This window comes from Pristiophorus japonicus, chromosome 15 (genome assembly GCF_044704955.1).
Source record: "Pristiophorus japonicus isolate sPriJap1 chromosome 15, sPriJap1.hap1, whole genome shotgun sequence".
NCBI classification, from domain to species: domain Eukaryota; kingdom Metazoa; phylum Chordata; class Chondrichthyes; family Pristiophoridae; genus Pristiophorus; species Pristiophorus japonicus.
Window position 1 is genome coordinate 8,937,415 of NC_091991.1, and position 19,486 is coordinate 8,956,900.

The following is a 19,486-nucleotide window of genomic DNA, read 5'->3' on the forward strand; positions in this document are numbered from 1 at the left end:
GGTGGCGGGTACTATTTAAATTAGTTTTTGTTCCTGGCCGGCAACGCTGCGCATGCGCATTGGAGCGTTCGCGCACGTGCAGTGTGAAGGAAATATTGGCACTCGGCCATTTTTGTAGTTCTTTGTAGCTGTTTAGTTTTTGAACATTTTTTAATAAAAGCACATTGCCATCAGCACATCAGCACTGAGAAGGCTGCAGGAAGCCTCAAAGTTGAGGGCAGCCGTTTTCCCGACTACCCTCCCCCTTTTGCCGTCGGGAAATGGCTCCTAAATTTCTGCAGCCTTCTGTCTCCTTCCCTCCCTCCCTCCCGCCGTCTGGAAACGGCTCCCCCCCCCCCATCCCCCTGTCGGAATGGCTCTCCCCCCCTGCCCTCTGGAACGGCTTCCTCCCCTCGCTTCGGTCAGTTCCCTCCCCCCCGCTGGTCTGTCTGGAACGGCTCCCCCCCCCCCCCCACCACCGCGTCGTCGGTCAGTCCCCTCCCCTCCCACCGGCCGTCTGGAACGGCTTCCTTTCCTTCCCCCCCCCTCAACGTTCAGGAACGGCTGCCTCGTTTTGCGAGGCTTGCTGCAGCATTCTCCCTGGCTGAAGCACTTTCACAGGTAGGAAGATGGTTTATTTAATCTTTGCTTATAAATTTTATTCAGGTTGGATTTATTTGTATAATATTTGTATAAGTATAAATAAAGATTTATTGTAGAATTTAATGACTTCCCTTCCCCCCCCCCCCCCCACCTCGTTCTGGACGCCTAATTTGTAACCTGCGCCTAATTTTTTAATGTGTAGAACAGGTTTTTTCAGTTCTACAAAAATCTTCACTTGCTCCATTCTAAGTTAGTTTGGAGTACGTTTTCACTGTGGAAACTTTCAAATCAGGCGTCAGTGCCGGACACGCCCCCTTTTAAAGAAAAAATTCCTGTTCCAAAGTGGAACTGTTCTACCTGACTAGAACTGCAGAAAAAAAATGTGGAGAATTGCGATTTCTAAGATAGTCCGTTCTCCACCAGTTGCTCCTAAAAATCAGGCGCAAATCATGTGGAAACTTGGGCCCATAGAAAATAGGTGCAGGAGTCGGCCATTCGGCCCTTCGACCCTGCACCACCATTCAATAAGATCATGGCTGATCATTCCCTCAGTACCCTTTTCCTGCTTGATCCCTTAGCTGTAAGGGCCATATCTAACTCCCTCTTGAATATATCCAATGAACTGGCATCAACAACTCTCTGCGGCAAGGAATTCCATAGGTTAACAACTCTGCGTGAAGAAGTTTCCTAAATGGCTTACCCTTATCCGAACACTATGTCCCCTGGTTCTGGACTTCCCCAACATCGGGAACATTCTTCCCGCATCTAAACTGTCCAGTCCCGTCTGAATCTTATACGTTTCTATGAGATCCCCTCTCATCCTTCTAAACTCCAGTGAATAAAGGCCCAGTTGATCCAGTCTCTCCTCATATGACAGTCCAGCCATCCCTGGAATCAGTCTGGTGAACCTTCGCTGCACTCCCTCAATATCAAGAACGTCCTACCTCAGATTAGGAAACCAAAACTGAACACAATGTTCCAGGTGAGGCCTCACTAAGGCCCTGTACAACTGTGGTAAGACCTCCCTGCTCCTGTACACAAATTCCCTAACTATGAAGGCCAACATACCATTTGCCTTCTTCACCACCTGCTGCACCTGCATGCCAACTTTCAAAGACTGATGTACCATGACACCCAGGTCTCGTTGCACCTCTCCTTTTCCGAATCTGTTGACATTTCAGATAATATTCTGCCTTCATGTTTTTGCCACCAAAGTGGATAACCTCACATTTCTCCACATTATACTGCATCTGCCATGTATTTGCCCACTCACCTAATCTGTCCAAGTCACCCTGCAGCCTCTTAGCGTCCTCCTCACAGCTCACACTGCCACCCAGTTTAGTGGCATCTGCAAACTTGGAGATATTATACTCAATTCCTTCATCTAAATCGTTAATGTATATTGTAAAGAGCTGGGGTCCCAGCACTGAGCCCTGCGGCACTCCACGAGTAACTGCCTGCCATTCTGAAAAGGACCCGTTTATCCCAACTCTCTGCTTCCTGTCTGCCAACCAGTTCTCTATCCACGTCAGAACATTACCCCTAATACCATGTGCTTTGATTTTGCACACTAATCTCTTGTGCGGGACCTTGTCAAAAGCCTTTTGAAAGTCCAAATACACCATATTCCCTGGTTCTCACTTATCCACTCTGCTAGTTACATCCTCAAAAAATTCCAGAAGATTCGTCAAGCATGATTTCCCTTTCATAAATCCATGCTGACTTGGTCCAGTCCTATCACTGCTTTCCAAATGCGCTGCTATTTCATCCTTAATGATTGATTCCAACATTTTCCCCACTACCGATGTCAGGCTAACCGGTTTATAATTACCCATTTTCTCTCTCCCTCTTTTAAAAAGTGGTGTTAACATTAGCTACCCTCCAGTCCATAGGAACTGATCCAGAGTCGATAGACTGTTGGAAATTCACCAATGCATCCACTATTTCTAGGGCCACCTCCTTAAGTACTCTGGGAAGCAGACTTTTAGGCCCCAGGGATTTATCGGCCTTCAATCCCATCAATTTCCCGAACACAATTTCCCGCCTAATAAGGATATCCTTCAATTCCTCCTTCTCACTAGACCCACTGTCCCCTAATACATCCGGAAGGTTATTTGTGTCTTCCTTCGTGAAGACAGAACCGAAGTATTGGTTCAATTGGTCTGCCATTTCTTTGTTCCCCATTATAAATTCACCTGAATCCGACTGCAAGGAACCTACGTTTGTCTTCAATAATCTTTTTCTCTTTACATATTTGTAGAAGCTTTTGCAGTCATTTTTTATGTTCCCTGCAAGCTTCCTCTCATACTCTATTTTTCCCCCCTCTTAATTAAACCCTTCGTCTTCCTCTGCTGAATTCTAAATTTCTCCCGGTCCTCAGATTTGTTGCTTTTTCTAGTCAATCACAAAAAAGTGACTGGAATGACAGAATCTCAAAACTAGTAAATATTCCAGAAAAATCCCACATCGTCGAAGTGGAATGTGTCTCATTCAGCACCGCAAACCAGGGGCCCTGAACATTGCGTGTTTCACTTAAAAGGCCAAGTACCTCTTCAGAGTCTACAACCTGGACTCAGTTCTTCAAGAAGGCACTCTGCAAGTCTGTAAACCTGCAGAAATCAACTCTTCTACTTCTGCCTGGATAGGTTCTGAAAATAAATAGCCAACACAGGCAGATGGATGCACTACAATGTGGCAACACAAAGCAACAGGCATTTTACACAGTGCAAAGCAGCATATCATGGCACTAGGTATGCTGATTAAAGGGTCGTGCAGCCAAGAATGAATTGCTGGTTTCATTTACTTTACGTATTTGTGGCTTGCATTCCTTCACTCACCAGCACCAATCCCCTTTGATGTGGAAGATTTGCAGGACCCAGTGCACAGTTTTCTTGTATGATTGCTACAGATGTGCACATGGCAGTATCTTCTGGGATATCCATCACCGTCTTTGAGGAAAAGAGTGTTTGAAGACCAGGCCCTCAAAACTGGCACCAAGCTCATGGTCTACAGGGCTGTAGTAATACCCGCCCTCCTGTATGGCTCAGAGACATGAACCATGTACAGTAAACACCTCAAATCACTGGAGAAATACCACCAACGATGTCGCCGCAAGATCCTACAAATCCCCTGGGAGTACAGGGGCACCAACATCAGCATCCTCATTCAGGCTCATATCGCCAGCATTGAAGCACTGACCACACTCAATCAGCTCCACTGAGCAGGCCACATAGTCCGCATGCCAGACAGAGACTCCCCAAGCAAGTGCTCTACTCGGAGTTCCTTCATGGCAAACGAGCTAAAGATGGGCAGCAGGAACGCTGCAAAGACACCCTCAAAGCCTCTCTGATAAAGTGCAACATCCCCACTGACACCTGAGAGTCCCTGGCCCAAGACCGCCCTAAGTGGAGGAAGTGCATCAGAGGGGGCGCTGAGCACCTCGAGTCTCCACAACGAGAGCATGCAGAAATCAAGTGCAGACAGCAGAAAGAGCGTGCGGCAAACCAGTCCCATCCACCCCTTCCCTCAACGACTATCTGTCCCACCTGTGACAGAGTCTGTGGCTCTCGTATTGAACTGTTCAGCCGCCAAAGAACTTACTTCAGGAATGGAAGCAGGTTTTCCTCGATACTGAGGGACTGCCGATGATGATCTATGAATTTATGGAAATGAGTGTTGTTAAGGTGGTCTAGGAACCTCTACAAAGGAGTTAACAGTAACTATTCTGAAACTGAAGGAGTTAAAAGCAGGAGCTTAAAACAGGAAAACATGTCTATTTTAATCTGAGGCCAAGAGAGACAAAAATCTCCATTTCACCTCTTACATGAGGCACAAAAAGATTGCATAGATGTTCAAGATGACAACGTCACCATTCAGAAACAGAACTTTCAACATTTACCAGAAACTTACTCGCCCTGAAGTTGCTCTTTAGAGCAAGTGACCATGTATATTTATTTCCAACTTGCTGAATGTTGTGCTTCATAGATTATTTACTTGCTAATAAAGATTTGGTTGCTTTAATCATTCGAAGTATTCTCTTTGTGGTACTTATTTCCCCAATTCCAAAATATTGTGCTAACAGAGTGTGAGCTACATTAAATCCAGCAAGCAGGCAACCACAAGCGAACCAATCACCCCCGCAGCTATACATCGGAGTGAAAAATATAGCAAAGCGTTTAGATCATGGGTAAGACTGTTCTTGAGAAACGATGCAGTTCTACAAAGACCACTAAATAATTCTGATTCAAAAAAAGAAAAAGATTGCATTTATATCGCGCCTTTCACAACCTCTAGACGTCCCAAAGTGTTTTACAGCCAATGAAGTACTTCTGAAATGTGATCGCTTTGTAATGTAGGAAATGCGGCAGTCAATTTGCACACAGCAAGCTCCCACAAACAGCAATGTGATAATGACCAGATAATCTGTTTTACGTGTTGATTGAGGGATAAATATTGGTCAGGACACCAGGGAGAACTCCCCTGCTCTTCTTTAAAAACAGTACCGTGGGATCTTTTATGTAAGCCGGAGAGAGCAGTCGGGGCCTCGGTCACATCTGAAAGACGGCACCTCCAACAGTGCAGCGCTCCATCAGCACTGCACTGGTGTGTCAGCCTGGATTTTGTGCTCAAATCCCTGGAGTGGAACATGGACCCATGATCTTCTGACTCCAAAGTGAGAACGCTACCCACTGAGCCACGGCTGACACCTTCAAGAATCTACTGTCATATACCCTTAAAAAAAAGCCAAGCCAGTGGCATTTCGAATTTTGCAGAGACCAAGCACCATTCATCAAAATATAAACAATCAAATTATCAAACCCATGCACACATTACATCCTAAAACTAAAGACTCATTTTCTTCTCGCTAAAATTCTGAATCTCGGTCAGATTTATTTTCAGTTCGTAGACAACAAATCTTCTGCAGTAACAGATTTTTCATATAGGTACTTTTGAATAAATATTGCTATTCAGATAGTAAAAAATGTTGTTTGAAGTGTTGTTGAGAAATAAAATATCCCCGCCATCAACCACAGATTCCTTTAAAGCAATTTGCATAATTGTGCAGACCACTTAAACAATCAAAGCAATTAGATTTGAGGTTAAGCCCCACGATCAGGATAAATTTAAATACCAAACCACGCATGTACATAACAGAAAGGTTCTACGCATCTGAATAAAACATTTTATCGACTGTACCTGCAATATAAACGTTTTAATCCAAACTGTAATGTCCTATGAACAGGATTAATGTAAAAGATGCACTCAAATGTGCGATAAGGGAAAAAAGGGTTCTGGGGAACAGGCAGGGAAGAGGAGCTGAGTCCATGATCAGATCAGCCATGATCTTATTGAATAGCGGAGCAGGTTCGAGGGGCCAAATGGCCGACTCCTGCTCCTATTACTTATGTTCTTACGTTCTTAAATTTGCCAAACAGATCCTCCGCATCCAAAGAATGCATTGCTTTACTTGCAAAGCTTTACTGGGGCCTATTTTGTTCCAGTTTAAGGAGAGTCACCCCATTAGGATTGGCCGTCCCTTTCCAGCTTCAGGCCGACTGTGCAGATCCAGCTGCAGACCTACAGCCCTCACATTTTGCATTCATGATGCAAGCCAGGTATCTGTGGGTCTGCATCCATGCTGGTTTGTTGGGAACACTCCGAAGCGTAACCAGCCAACACAAGGAGAAAATAGCGGTTTCTCGCTTCTAAAAGTCGTCTCAAGATTGATCGTAATGTATTCGTGTCGCATCATCATCATAGGCAGTCCCTCGAACGAGGATGACTTGCTTCTACACGAGTTCACAGATGTTTCAATGAAGGACCCGATTTTCCGGTCCTGAACTCCAGTTCAAAGGGTGGAAGCTGCTCGTGCGTGGATTTTTTTTTACATGTGGTGACCATTGCACATAAGCCACCACGCGGCCAAGACAGAGCTAGGCCTTTATCCAGTGGCTAGGGTTAACCAGGACGATTGCTCTGCTGCACAGACCGAGTACACACACATATCACAGTGTGGGCTGGCTCTTGCTGCCCCTGGGCCCTCGGCAATTCTGGGCCCGGTACCATCATTTGTCACACCTCTGCCATGATCTCCCACTGCACCTCCGCATCAAACATTTGCCGAATCTCTGCCACAATCACTCACCGCACCTCTGCCTCGACCTTGCCACTCCCCTGCTGTACCTGGGCCCTGCCAATGTTCCTGTCCACGCTCCAAACTTAAGTCTCTCAAAACATCCAAGCAAGCCCATGACCAAAACCATGCAATACAAGTCGTCCTGACTGGCGCAGGTGTGCTGAGTTGAATGGCCTCCTTTCTTGGCAAGCATTGGAGCATTCTGAACTTGGCTACACTATTTTTGATAGCCAAAAATTGCACCTCAAATTTACGCCAAAATAGTCAAGATCCGACACCATTAAAACATGATACACAAACCTTGCTACAGTATGCAACAATTGCTAAAGAGCTTGTGGTACTATTTTGGGGGCAAAAACAGGAAGGCAAAATATTATCTGAATGGCAGCAGATTAGGAAAAGACGAGGTGCAACGAGACCTGGGTGTCATGGTACATCAGTCATTGAAAATTGGCATGCAGGTACAGCAGACGGTGAAGAAGGCAAATGGTATGTTGGTCTTCATAGCTAGGGGATTTGAGTATAGGAGCAGGGAGGTCTGACTGCAGTTGTACAGGGCCTTGGTGAGGCCTCACCTGGAATATTGTGTTCAGTTTTGGTCTCCTAATCTGAGGAAGGACGTTCTTGCTATTGAGGGAGTGCAGCGAAGGTTCACCAGACTGATTCCCGGGATGGCAGGACTGACATATGAGGAGAGACTGGATCAACTGGGCCTTTATACACTGGAGTTTAGAAGGATGAGAGGGGATCTCATAGAAACGTATAAGATTCTGAGGGGACGGAACAGGTTAGATGCGGGAAGAATGTTCCCGATGTGGGGAAGTTCAGAACCAGGGGACATAGTCTTCGGATAAGGGGTAGGCCATTTAGGACTGAGATGAGGAGAAACTTCTTCAGTTGTTAACCTTTGGAATTCCCTGTCGCAGAAAGTTGTTGAGGCTAGTTCATTGGATATATTCAAGAGGGAGTTAGATATGGCCCTTACGGCTGAAGGGATCAAGGGGTATGGAGAGAAAGCAGGAAATGGGTCCCGAGGTGAATGATTAGCCATGATCTTATTGAATGGTGGTGCAGGCTCGAAGGGCCGAATGGCCGACTCCTGTTTCTATTTTTGCTGAATCTAAATCTTAATGTTCAGAGTTCTCAAAGCTTCTTCTATTTGACACGAAAAGGCTCCAAACACTAGTTTCCAACAGCTGTGCACTGGAGTTTATTGTGTCTTGGTGCATGACATTCCCTCACACCCCCCCCGCCGAGACTGTCAGATTTTTTGGAAACAAACGGCGTTTCTCCAAACAGAACTATCGTATTTCATGAGTAGAATTTAGTTGGCTTTACAAATACCATACATTTAACTTTTAGTACTTCACAGTGAAAACAGAAGTGAAACCCTGTGCAGATGTGGTTTTGCCAAGTACTGCATCACCGCTAACTTAAAGTTTAAGTCTGCTCAAGTATACCTTTACACATCCAACAAATGTTAATTTACTATTGCATGATCTTATATTACCTGACCAAAAAACAGATTGACTGCTGTTTGTGGGATCTTGCTGTGTGGAAATTGTTTTTTGTGTTTGCCTATAAGACAGTAAGTGCACTTCAAACATTTTAGAGCATTAAGAACGAGAGAGCATCACGTTAATGCAAGTTATCTCATTTAACTTTCATACAACTTGTATTTATATTGCATCTTTAACGTAATAAAACGTACCAAGATGCTTCATCGGAGCGTATTATAAGGCAAAACATTTGACACAAAGCCATATAAAGAGAAATTAGACCCGATGACCAAAAGCTTAGTCGAAGAGGTCGGTTTTAAGGAGCGTCTTAAAGAAGGAAAGACAGCGAGGTTTGGTGAGAGAATTGCAGAGGTTAGAGCCTCGGCAACAGAGGCCATTTAGATGGTGCAAACAGCCACCTGACCAGCTGCATCAGTTATAGCTCAGTGGCTAACACTCCTGCTCGAGTCTGCAGGTTGAGACTCGAGACTTGAGCACAAAAATCGAGGCTGACAGTCCCAGTACAGTACAGTACTGAGGGGGGCACCGCACTGTCGGAGGGGCAGTACTGAAGGGGCGCCGCACTGTCAGGAGGGGCAGTAATGAGGGAACGCTGCACTGTCGATACGGTCTTTTGGATGATACATGAAACCGAGGCCCCATCTGCTCTTTCAGGGGGACGTAAAAGATCCCATGGCACTATTTTGAAGAGCAGCAGGGGAGCTCTCCCCAGTGTCCTGGCCTTTATTTGTCCCTCAAACAACATCACTAAAACAGATGATCTGGTCATTATCACATTGCTGTTGAGAGCTTGCTGTGTGCACATTGGCTGCCACGTTTCCTGCATTACAACAGTGACTACACTTCAAAAGTACTTTATTAGCTGTAAAGCACTTTAGGACATCCCAAGGTCGTGAAAGGCGCTATATAAATCCAAGTCTTGCTTTTCGTTTGACTCTGGTACAAAAGAAATTATTAGCCGACCACAGAATCATATTTGGTAATAGTAAGCATCCAAACAAGTCAAAAGGAACATGATTTTGAAGTTTAGTCGTGTCCTCATAAATCAGATCAAACTTGAGCCTTATCCCAAGTCTGTCTCATTGATTCTAACACAAATGCAGTAAGTTTTGCCATTTATTCCTCGGTGCCTCATTACAGCAGAATATTAAGCTGGGAGGGGGGTGGGGAGAGAAGATAAAAGTAAGACACTGAGTGAGCATGATGTTCGGATCACCACGAGCTCACTTCCAATGTTTGGCAGTGGTCCCCAAGATGCCATCAGCCTAGACAAACTAGCATGCCAATTTTTTTTGTATGTGTCTTTTGAAAACAGCCATATTTATTGACACCCCCAGCTGCCTTGAGATGGCGGTGGTGGGGACTTGCTTTTAGAACCGAATGACTTACCCCCGGCTACTTAAGACATCATTAAGAGTCAACCACATAGCTCTATCAAGTGTGGGTGCCACCACAGGTGGTTGGTAGGGGGAAAAAAATACATCATGATTATGCACTTGTGGTACTTTCACATAAATTTATAAAACAAACTATTGTTTCTATGCTCCAAGAAGAACAGCACCATTTGCCTGGATTTATACTGCACTCTGGGAACTGAAACCCAGCCTCTGGGCCTTGGTTCATTCTCGTCTTCCGGGCCATACTGCCAGTCTTGTGTTGATGCACACAAAAAGCAAAAGTGGACGCTCAAATGCAGTTCGAGATTCATTCGGCAAGACACAAAATTACTTTGCATCTTTCCACTCCAGGAGAAATCAGTGTCATCCAAATACTCCACAAAGGCGTTTTAATTAAATGCAACTTATAAAGGTCACAGAATTGTGTCAAGCCCATTTGAAAGTTTTGAACATGTTGCATTTCATCCTATTTCCTGCCTCTAAAAGATTTTTTTTTTTTTTTAAAACACAAAATCACGCTTCCTAAATACACAGTCGCAGTCCAGGTCTAACGCAGCAAAATCTATAGTGAAGTGCGCCTTATGATTAGAAACCTGGATATTCAGCCGATTTCAAGGTAGGTACATAGAATCAGGAAGGTAATTCCCCTCAGATGCAGAGATCTTTGGTTATGAATCTAACCAAATCCACCTGGAATGCTGATAGTCAAAACTACATTTACTGCATTCTGCTGAAAAGCTAACATAGAAATTTACAGCATAGGAAACCATTTGAGCCATCGTGTCTGTGCCGGCTCAGAAAGAGCTCTCTAACCTAATCCTACTGTCCAGCTCTTGATCCATAGCCCTGTAGGTTACAGCACTTTAAGTACATATCCAAGTACTTTTTAAATATGATGAGGGCATCTGTCTCTGCCACCGTTTGAAGCAGTGAGTTCCAGACCCCCACCACCCTTTAAATACAAATATTGAAGATGTTGCATTAAGTTTGCAGTCAGTTGAGTGCCAAAATAATGATTCAACAAATCTGCCCCCAAACCATAAATTTGAATAGATTAACAAACTTACCAGCTTTCAGTAAATTATCACAAATATTTCTAACGTGCATCTAAACCAGAAATTTCCTGTACTTTCGCATAATTCCCACTTTCCAAAGTATGTATCCTCAATCATAGGTCATTTCAAACCTGGCAGCTAAGGAATGTATCTACTCCTAAACCATAGTTTCCATTGTCTGTCATTTTAGGAATGCTCATTGCAAAGCATGGCAGGCTGGAATGTATCCGCCCATCTGATATCAGAACAGACACCATACAGTGCATACTATGAATCACACAGCCCTATACTATAAGCCTCATTTACCTTTAAAAGGAAACGTTTCAAGATGTATATCTGGCGCTTCACGATAAGAACCACTCTTTATTCTGCACCTGATGTCACTTTTAGTGCCAGATATGCAAGTGCATGCTGTGCAACAATTTAGTTTTGAAAGTCCAGTCTGCTTTTTGAACAAAATGCTCCAACGAAATTTAAGATTAACTTTCTAAATCATGGAAATTTACAGCACAGGCCGCCGCCATTCGGCCCATCGTGCCTTTACCCAGCCGAAAAAGAGCTATCGAGCTCTGAGTTTCTGCCTCAGCCACCCTTTCACCAACGAGTTTCAGACCCCCACCACCCACGAGGTGAAAGGTGGTCTCAACTCCCTTCCAATCCTTCTGCCAATTATTTTAAATCTACACCCCCTGATTATTCACAAGCACTTTTTTAACTATACTTCCAGCTAGGTGCATATACCCTATGTGTTGCATAACTGGGTTAACGTCAATATAGATGAAACATGCCTGAACTTTAGCTTAAATAGTTAAAGTTAACTAATTTTATCCATGTTAAGTCATGGAATAAATACACTGTGAATGTTCCAATATAATGGATCACGTTTTTCCAATACACCTGCAGTGGGAACAGCACAACGATCAATACTTGTATGAACTTTGAACACACAGGGGACACACTGACAGCCACTATTAGCAAAAGACAAATTCACACACACAACTGAAACAATAAGAAATTACAAGGCTGTGCACTAATCTCAGGGTTCTGACAACAGTTACAAAATATTACAGCTTTCCTGTCACACTTTGCATCACCGGAACGCCCACAATTAAAATAGTTATGCAATCACTGGCAGGTGTAGGATTTTTACAATTTGTTGAGTCCTCATTTTTCAATATCACGGACAAATCTAACATTTACAACAATCCTTTAAAGAGACAGCAGAGCGAGCACATATCGATCAGCCTTTATCACAATCTAAAACAAACTGACAAGCTACAGTATCCATGAGAACCACGGCAGAGTGCACAAGATCCATTTGAGCAATTTCATCGCAGCTAAAGATACAATTCCACAGGGAAAAAACAGAAGATGTTGAATCAATTCCAGCACTTTTGACAATGAAAGGAAATGCAACATTAAGTATTACTGTGGCAGTCTGTGTGTAAAACCAATGAATCCAATATTCTTTATCTTCCCTCTTCAACAACGTTCACCGACTCCCCACCCCCACCCAGCAAAACAACCTCTGAAATGGTAAGCAAAGCAAACTTTAAGATCACACACTAAGATGAGAGTTCACAAACCGCCTCTTGTGGTGCAGTTTGGTGCTGTGGTTAAAGGAGCTGTAGTTGAACCTCAGAACTCTCAGCATTCTGACTCAGTGTTTACACCCCAACTTCAGCGCAGCAGCGAAGAGATTTCGACTGCGGGTTCGGGGTCTGCTGAGGAAACCCTAGTTTCCAGACTCCACTGCAAGTGATGGTGGTACGCAAGCACATACTGTTCGAATGGGGATGCGGGGGAGTCTTGGGGTGCCCACATCCTAACGGCGGTCACCACACACGCCGCAACCTCCCTCGCTCTCAGTTTGCAGTGTAAATGCATCATCTCTCTGGACCCTCTCTGAGGCAAAGGTTGGCATCTTGAAATCAGAGACACCGCCCTTGCCCAGCTGACGAAGTGTCGAGCACTCGCTTTGCAGAGTTCAGCCCCCACCCCCGCTCCTTGGTGTTCACTACACCCAAAGCAAGTTCAATTTCTCCCCACCTCTCAACCCCAGTGACAACAGGACAGGTGCCCGCCAGCAGACACCCTCCTGATGCTCTTATCCTCTCTCCATCCCAACTGCGGCAATAAACAAATGGAAGGTTCAGTATCCTGGGGAGCGAGGGGCTGAGGCGTCCGCTGTTCCCCAATCCTCGCAATTAATAAATGGAGGGGATCCAGATTCCAGGCCCAGGAAAGGGCGAGGCGGAGGTTCTGCTCCCCCACCCCCTGCAATACATAATATAAGAAATAGCAGCACGAGTTGGCCATCTGGCCCCTCAACCCTGCTCCGCAAATGAAGGGGGTTCTGTGATCTGGGGAGGAAGATCAGGAGGCTGAGGCTTCTGCTGTCCCCACCCTTTGTAATAAATAAATCAATGGGGGTCCAGGACCAATGGAGAGAGGCTGAAGCTTCTGCTGTCCCCTAAAATCACAGTAAAAAACAAATGGAGGGTCCATGGAAAGCCCTGGGGGAGAGAGATCAGGGGGCTGGGGCTTCTGCTGTTCTCCACCCCCACCCCCTACAAACCCTGTAATGAAGAAATGGGGGTTCCGGACCAATGGAGAGAGAGAGAGAGAGAGAGACTGAGCTAACTGCTGCTGTCCCCCGAACCCTTGTACTAAACAAATGAAGGGGGATCCGCGCCCTGGGGAGGGAGAGACGGCGGTTTCTGCTGTCCCCCCAAAACCCTGTATTAAACAAATGGGGATCTTGGAGGAGAGAGAGGGGCTGAGCTAACTGCTGCTGGCCCCTTCTCCTGTTATAAACAAACCCAGGGAGGGGATCTGTGCCCTGGGGGTGGGGGGGAGTCTGTGCCCTGGGGGAGGAGGGGGGGGTCTGTGCCCTGGGGGAGGAGGGGGGGGTCTGTGCCCTGGGGGAGGAGGGGGGGTCTGTGCCCTGGGGGAGGAGGGGGGGTCTGTGCCCTGGGGGAGGAGGGGGGGGATCTGTGCCCTGGGGGGGGGGGGGGGGGAAAAGAGTCTGTGCCCTGGGGGGGGTGGGGAAGAGTCTGTGCCCTGGGGGAGGAGGGGGGGAGTCTGTGCCCTGGGGGAGGAGGGGGGGAGTCTGTGCCCTGGGGGGGGGGGGGGGGAAGAGTCTATGCCCTGGGGGAGGAGGGGGGGGGGCTCTGTGCCCTGGGGGAGGGGGTCTGTGCCCTGGGGGAGGAGGAGGGGGGGGTGTCTGTGCCCTGGGGGAGGGGGTCTGTGTCCTGGGGGAGGAGGGGGGGGTCTGTGCCCTGGGGAAGGAGGGGGTTGGGCGCCTCTGCAATGGACAAATGGAAGGGAGGCCCACGGCCAGCTGACGGGAGGGAGATCAGCGGCCTGAGGCGGCGGCTGCTGCTGCTGCTGCTGCTGCCCGCCCCCCCCCCGGGCTCCGGGAATAAACCCATGTGTGCCCGAGGCAGGGAGAGGGAGCGGGAGAGGGAGAAGAAGGAGGGGGAGAGGGAGAGGGAGAAGAAGGAGGGGGAGAGGGAGAGGGAGGGGGAGAGGGAGAGGGAGGGGGAGAGGGAGAGGGAGAGGGAGAGGGACCGGCTGCCCGCCCTCCCCTGGGACTGAGCTGTTGGCGGGCCATCGGGGGCCCGGGCTGAGGGAGGCCGAGGGCCGCTGTCCGTCAGCCGGCAGCCTGGGTGCGCGCGGTGCCGGGGGTCTCCCGCCTCCCCCCGGGCCCGGAGGCCCCGCTGTCCCCACCCCGGTGCCCGGGCCCACCTGGTGCAGCGCCGTCAGCCCGTCCACATTGGCGTAGTCGATGTCGGAGCCGCGGCCCAGCAGCTTCTTCACCTCGTCCGTGTCGCCGCTCGAGCAGGCGGCCAGGAAGACGGCGCCGTCGTCGAACTTGACCCGAGCCTTGCGCTTCTTCAGCACGGGCGGCTCGAGCTCGGTCTCCGAGCCCAGCCAGCGCTTCAGCTGCTCGTTGCGCTTCTGCTTGGCGTCGGCCATCTTCTCCCCCTCGACTCCCCGCTCCCTCACTGTCCCCGCGGCCGCTCCGCTCCGCTAGGCCAGGGCGGTGGGCGCCATGGCGCCGCTCATTTGCATAGTCCCGCGAGAGCGCGCCGCTCCGCCCACCCGACCGGCTGGCCGGCGAGATCTGGCTGCGGGTGACGTCATTCACCACCGCGGGGGGGGGGGGGGTGGTGACGTTATTCGCCTCAGAGAGAGGGGTGATGTCATTCATAGAAACATAGAAACTAGGTGCAGGAGTAGGCCATTCGGCCCTTCGAGCCTGCACCACCATTCAATAAGTTCATGGCTGATCATGAAACTTCAGTACCCCCTTCCTGCTTTCTCGCCATACCCCTTGATCCCCCGAGTAGTAAGGACCTCATCTAACTCCTTTTTGAATATATTTAGTGAATTGGCCTCAACAACTTTCTGTGGTAGAGAATTCCACAGGTTCACCACTCTCTGGGTGAAGAAGTTTCTCCTCATCTCGGTCCTAAATGGCTTACCCCTTATCCTTAGACTGTGACCCCTGGTTCTGGACTTCCCCAACATTGGGAACATTCTTCCTGCATCCAACCTGTCCAAACCCGTCAGAATTTTAAACGTTTCTATGAGGTCCCCTCTCATTCTTCTGAACTCCAGTGAATACAAGCCCAGTTGATCCAGTCTTTCTTGATAGGTCAGTCCGGCCATCCCGGGAATCAGTCTGGTGAACCTTCGCTGCACTCCCTCAATAGCAAGAATGTCCTTCCTCAGGTTAGGAGACCAAAACTGTACACAATACTCCAGGTGTGGCCTCACCAATGCCCTGTACAACTGTAGCAACACCTCCCTACCCCTGTACTCAAATCCCCTTGCTATGAAGGCCAACATGCCATTTGCTTTCTTAACCGCCTGCTGCACCTGCATGCCAACCTTCAATGACTGATGTACCACGACACCCAGGTCTCTTTGCACCTCCCCTTTTCCTAATCTGTCACCATTCAGATAATAGTCTGTCTCTCTGTTTTTACCACCAAAGTGGATAACCTCACATTTATCCACATTATACTTCATCGCTTGGCGGAGCGATTGGGTGACGTCATTCACCGCGGGGGCGGGCGGGGGAGTGTGGGTGATGTCATTCACCGCGTGGGGGGGGGGGGAAGTGTGGGTGATGTCATTCACCGCGTGGGGGGGAGGGGGGAAGTGTGGATGATGTCATTCACCGTGTGGGGAGGGGGGGAGGAAGTGTGGGTGATGTCATTCACCGCGTGGGGAGTGGGAGGGAAGTGTGGGTGATGTCATTCACCACGTGGGGAGGGGGTGAGGAAGTGTGGGTGATGTCATTCACCGCGTGGGGGGGGGGTGAAGTATGGGTGATGTCATTCACCGTGTGGGGAGGGGGGGAGGAAGTGTGGGTGATGTCATTCACCGCGTCGGGGGGGAAATTGTAGGTGATGTCATTCACCGCATGGGGAGGGGGGTGAAGTATGGGTGATGTCATTCACCGTGTAGGGAGGGGGGGAGGAAGTGTGGGTGATGTCATTCACCGCGTGGAGAGGGGGGGAGGAAGTGTGGGTGATGTCATTCACCGCGTGGGGAGTGGGGGGGAAGTGTGGGTGATGTCATTCACCGCGTGGGGGGGGGGGAATTGTAGGTGATGTCATTCACCGTGTGGGGAGGGGGGGGAGGAAGTGTGGATAATGTCATTCACCGCGCGGGGGCGGGGGGAACATCATGCTCCTGTTGTTCAGCAGATTTTTTCCCCCTAGAGTACACCGCACAGAAAGAGGCCACAGACAGAGTCTGAACAGCATAGATAGGGAGAAACTGTGCCCATTGGCGGAAGGGTCAAGAAACAGAGGACACAGATTTAAGTTGATTGGCAAAAGAACCAAAGGCGATGTAAGAAAAACCTTTTTTGCGCAGCGAGAGGTTGGATTCTGGAATGCACTGCCTGGAAGAGTGGTGGAGGCAGACTCAATCTTATCTTTGAAAAGGGAGTTGGATAAGTATCTGAAGGAAAAGAATTGCAGGGCAACAGGGAAAGGGCGGGGGAGAGGGACTAGCTGAGAGTCGGCACGGGCGCGACGGGCCGAATGGCCTAATTCTGTGCTGTAACCATTCTATGATTCTATGATTCTTCTATGATTCAGAGCATGACCTCAGCCGCTATCTTTTTCCACAAGGCAGATGTTGTTGCTGTTGCTGCCATTCCCATTTACACCTCTGCTCGACTCATCTTTTGGTTCTGTACTTGTCCCATTACCAGCTGCCTGAAGGGGGTTGGTGGAGGTAGTCAAGGCCACCTACGGGCCAAACACCCAAAGCCCCACCCCACTGCTGGCCAAGAACGGGGAAACACTCATCAAGGACACCGAGGCAGTCCGGGCCCGCTGGAAGGAGCACTTCGAAGATCTCCTCAACCGAGACTCTGCCTTTGACTCGAGTGTTCTCGACTTCATCCCGCCACCATGCTACCCGCCACCACCTCAGTAAAACTTCAACACTGCATGAGGTAGAATAAAACCATAAGACAGCTTAAGAACAACAAGGCTACGGGAGCGGATGGAATCCCTGCTGAGGCACTGAAGTCGGGCGGAGAGGCACTACTGGCGCGAAAGATGGGAGGAAAAGCAATGTGTGAGGAGGACACAAAAAATCTGCAAAAGGACATGGACAGGCTAAGTGAGTGGGCAAAAATTTGGCAGATGGAGTATAATGTTGGAAAGTGTGAGGTCATGCACTTTGGCAGGAAAAATCAAAGAGCAAATTATTATTTAAATGGAGAAAGATTGCAAAGTTCTGCAATACAGCAGGACTTGGGGGTACTTGTGCACGAAACACAAAAGGTTAGTGTATATGTGGACTTGTATTTACTCTGTACAGCCACCAGAGGGCTCATCCCCTGGAATCCCAAGGGATCCCATAATTCCTTGGGAGCACAGGTATTTAAGGAGATTTCACAGGTTGGAGAAGCAATAAAAGAGAGACCTGCAATAAAAGACTGAAGTCACACTTTACTTTGAGCTCACAGAGTTCAGTCTGACTCTTTCTCCATACACAACAACTGGCGACGAGGTACAGATAGCGAACCCAAAGATGCAGAGAACAGTGGGCATCCTGGAGAAATTCTCGGAGGGAGATGATCGGGAAACTTTTGTGGAGCGACTCGACCAATACTTCGTGGCCTATGAACTAGATGGGGAAGAGAGCACTGCCAAACAAGGGGCAATCCTCCTCACCATCTGTGGGGCACCAACGTATGGCCTCATGAAGAATCTGCTCACTCCAGCGAAACCCACGGAGAAATCGTACGACGATTTGTGCACACTGGTCCGAGAGCATTTGAACCCGAAGGAAAGCGTTCTGATGGTGAGGTACCGGTTCTACACCTACAAAAGGTCTGAAGGCCAGGAAGTTATGTCACCGAGCTAAGATGCCTTGCAGGACATTGCGAATTTGAGGGATATTTGGAGCACATGCTCAGAGACTTTTTCGTACTTGGCATTGGCCATGAAACCATACTTCGCAAACTTTTGACTGTAGAGACCCCAACCTTGAGTAAGGCCATAGATCTAGCCCAGGCATTCATTGACACCAGTGACAATACGAAGCAAATCTCTCAGCACACAAGTGCTGCTACAAGTACTGTGAACAAAGTGATGTTGTTTTCGAATCGTAACGTACAGGGCAGGTCACACATACCTGCAGCTACACGTCCGCAGATGTCTCAGAGTCCACCATCAAGGGGGATGAATGCAAGGCCATTAAGACCTGCGGGGGTGATCATCGTTACCATTCATGCCGATTCAAAGAGTACGCTTGCAAGGGTTGTGGAACAATGGAACACCTCCAATGAGTGTGCAGGCGAGCTGCTAGATCTGCTAAACCTGAAAACCACCATATTGCAGAGGAGGACAGGTCTACGGAGGATCACGACAAACCAGAGCCTCAGATCGAGGAGGCAGAGGTACATGGGGTGCAAACATTCACCACGAATTGTCCCCTGATAATGCTGAATGTTGAACTAAATGGACTCCCGGTGTCAGTGGAGCTGGACACGGGCGCGAGCCAGTCTATCATGGGCAAAAAGACTTTCAAAAGGTTGTGGTGCAACAAGGCCTCAAGGCCAGTCTTAACACCAGTTCGCACGAGACTAAGAACTTACACAAAAGAACTGATTCCTGTAATCGGCAGTGTTACCGTAAAGGTCTCCTATGATGCAGCGGTGCACAAGCTACCACTCTGGGTGGTACCAGGCGATGGTCCCGCGCTATTCAGCAGGAGCTGGCTGGGAAAGATACGCTGAAACTGGGACGACGTCCGAGCACTATCGCCTGCTGACGACACTTCGTGTGCCCAGGTCTTAAACAAATTTACTTCGCTGTTCGAACCAGGCATCGGGAAATTTCAAGGAGCAAAAGTGCAGATCCACCTAATTCCGGGAGCGCGACCCATCCATCACAAGGTGAGAGCAGTGCCGTACATGATGAGAGAGATCGAGCTAGACCAGCTGCAAAGAGAGGGCATCATTTCACCAATTGAGTTTAGCGAGTGGGTCAGTCCTATTGTCCCAGTCCTCAAGGGAGACGGCACCGTCAGAATCTGTGGCTATTACAAAGTAACTATCAATCGTTTCTCCCTGCAGGACCAATACCCACTACCAAAGGCTGATGACCTCTTTGCAATGCTGGCGGGAGGAAAGACGTTCACAAAGCTGGATCTGACTTCAACTTATATGGCGCAGGAATTGGAGGAATCATCGAAGGCCCTCACCTGCATCAACACGCACAAAGGTCTTTTTGTTTATAACAGATGCCCGTTTGG

The 19,486-nt window shown here is 48.4% G+C and overlaps 1 protein-coding gene across 11 annotated transcripts in view; it reads right to left on the minus strand.

Moving 5' to 3' along the window:
• ppp1r12a (protein phosphatase 1, regulatory subunit 12A) overlaps positions 1-14,775 on the minus strand; it is a 212,502-nt gene extending 197,727 nt beyond the window's left edge. For 3 of the 11 annotated variants that reach the window (XM_070900112.1, XM_070900111.1, XM_070900110.1), the window contains exon 1: positions 14,441-14,772. In XM_070900112.1, coding sequence (XP_070756213.1) covers positions 14,441-14,671 — 231 coding nt within the window. In that variant the 5' untranslated portion in view covers positions 14,672-14,772. Of the gene's footprint in view, positions 1-12,473; positions 12,567-14,440 lie in introns of those variants that run through there. The other 8 variants (XM_070900115.1, XM_070900114.1, XM_070900109.1 and 5 more) reach the window with 5 other exon arrangements.
• Positions 14,776-19,486: the final 4,711 nt, after the last annotated feature.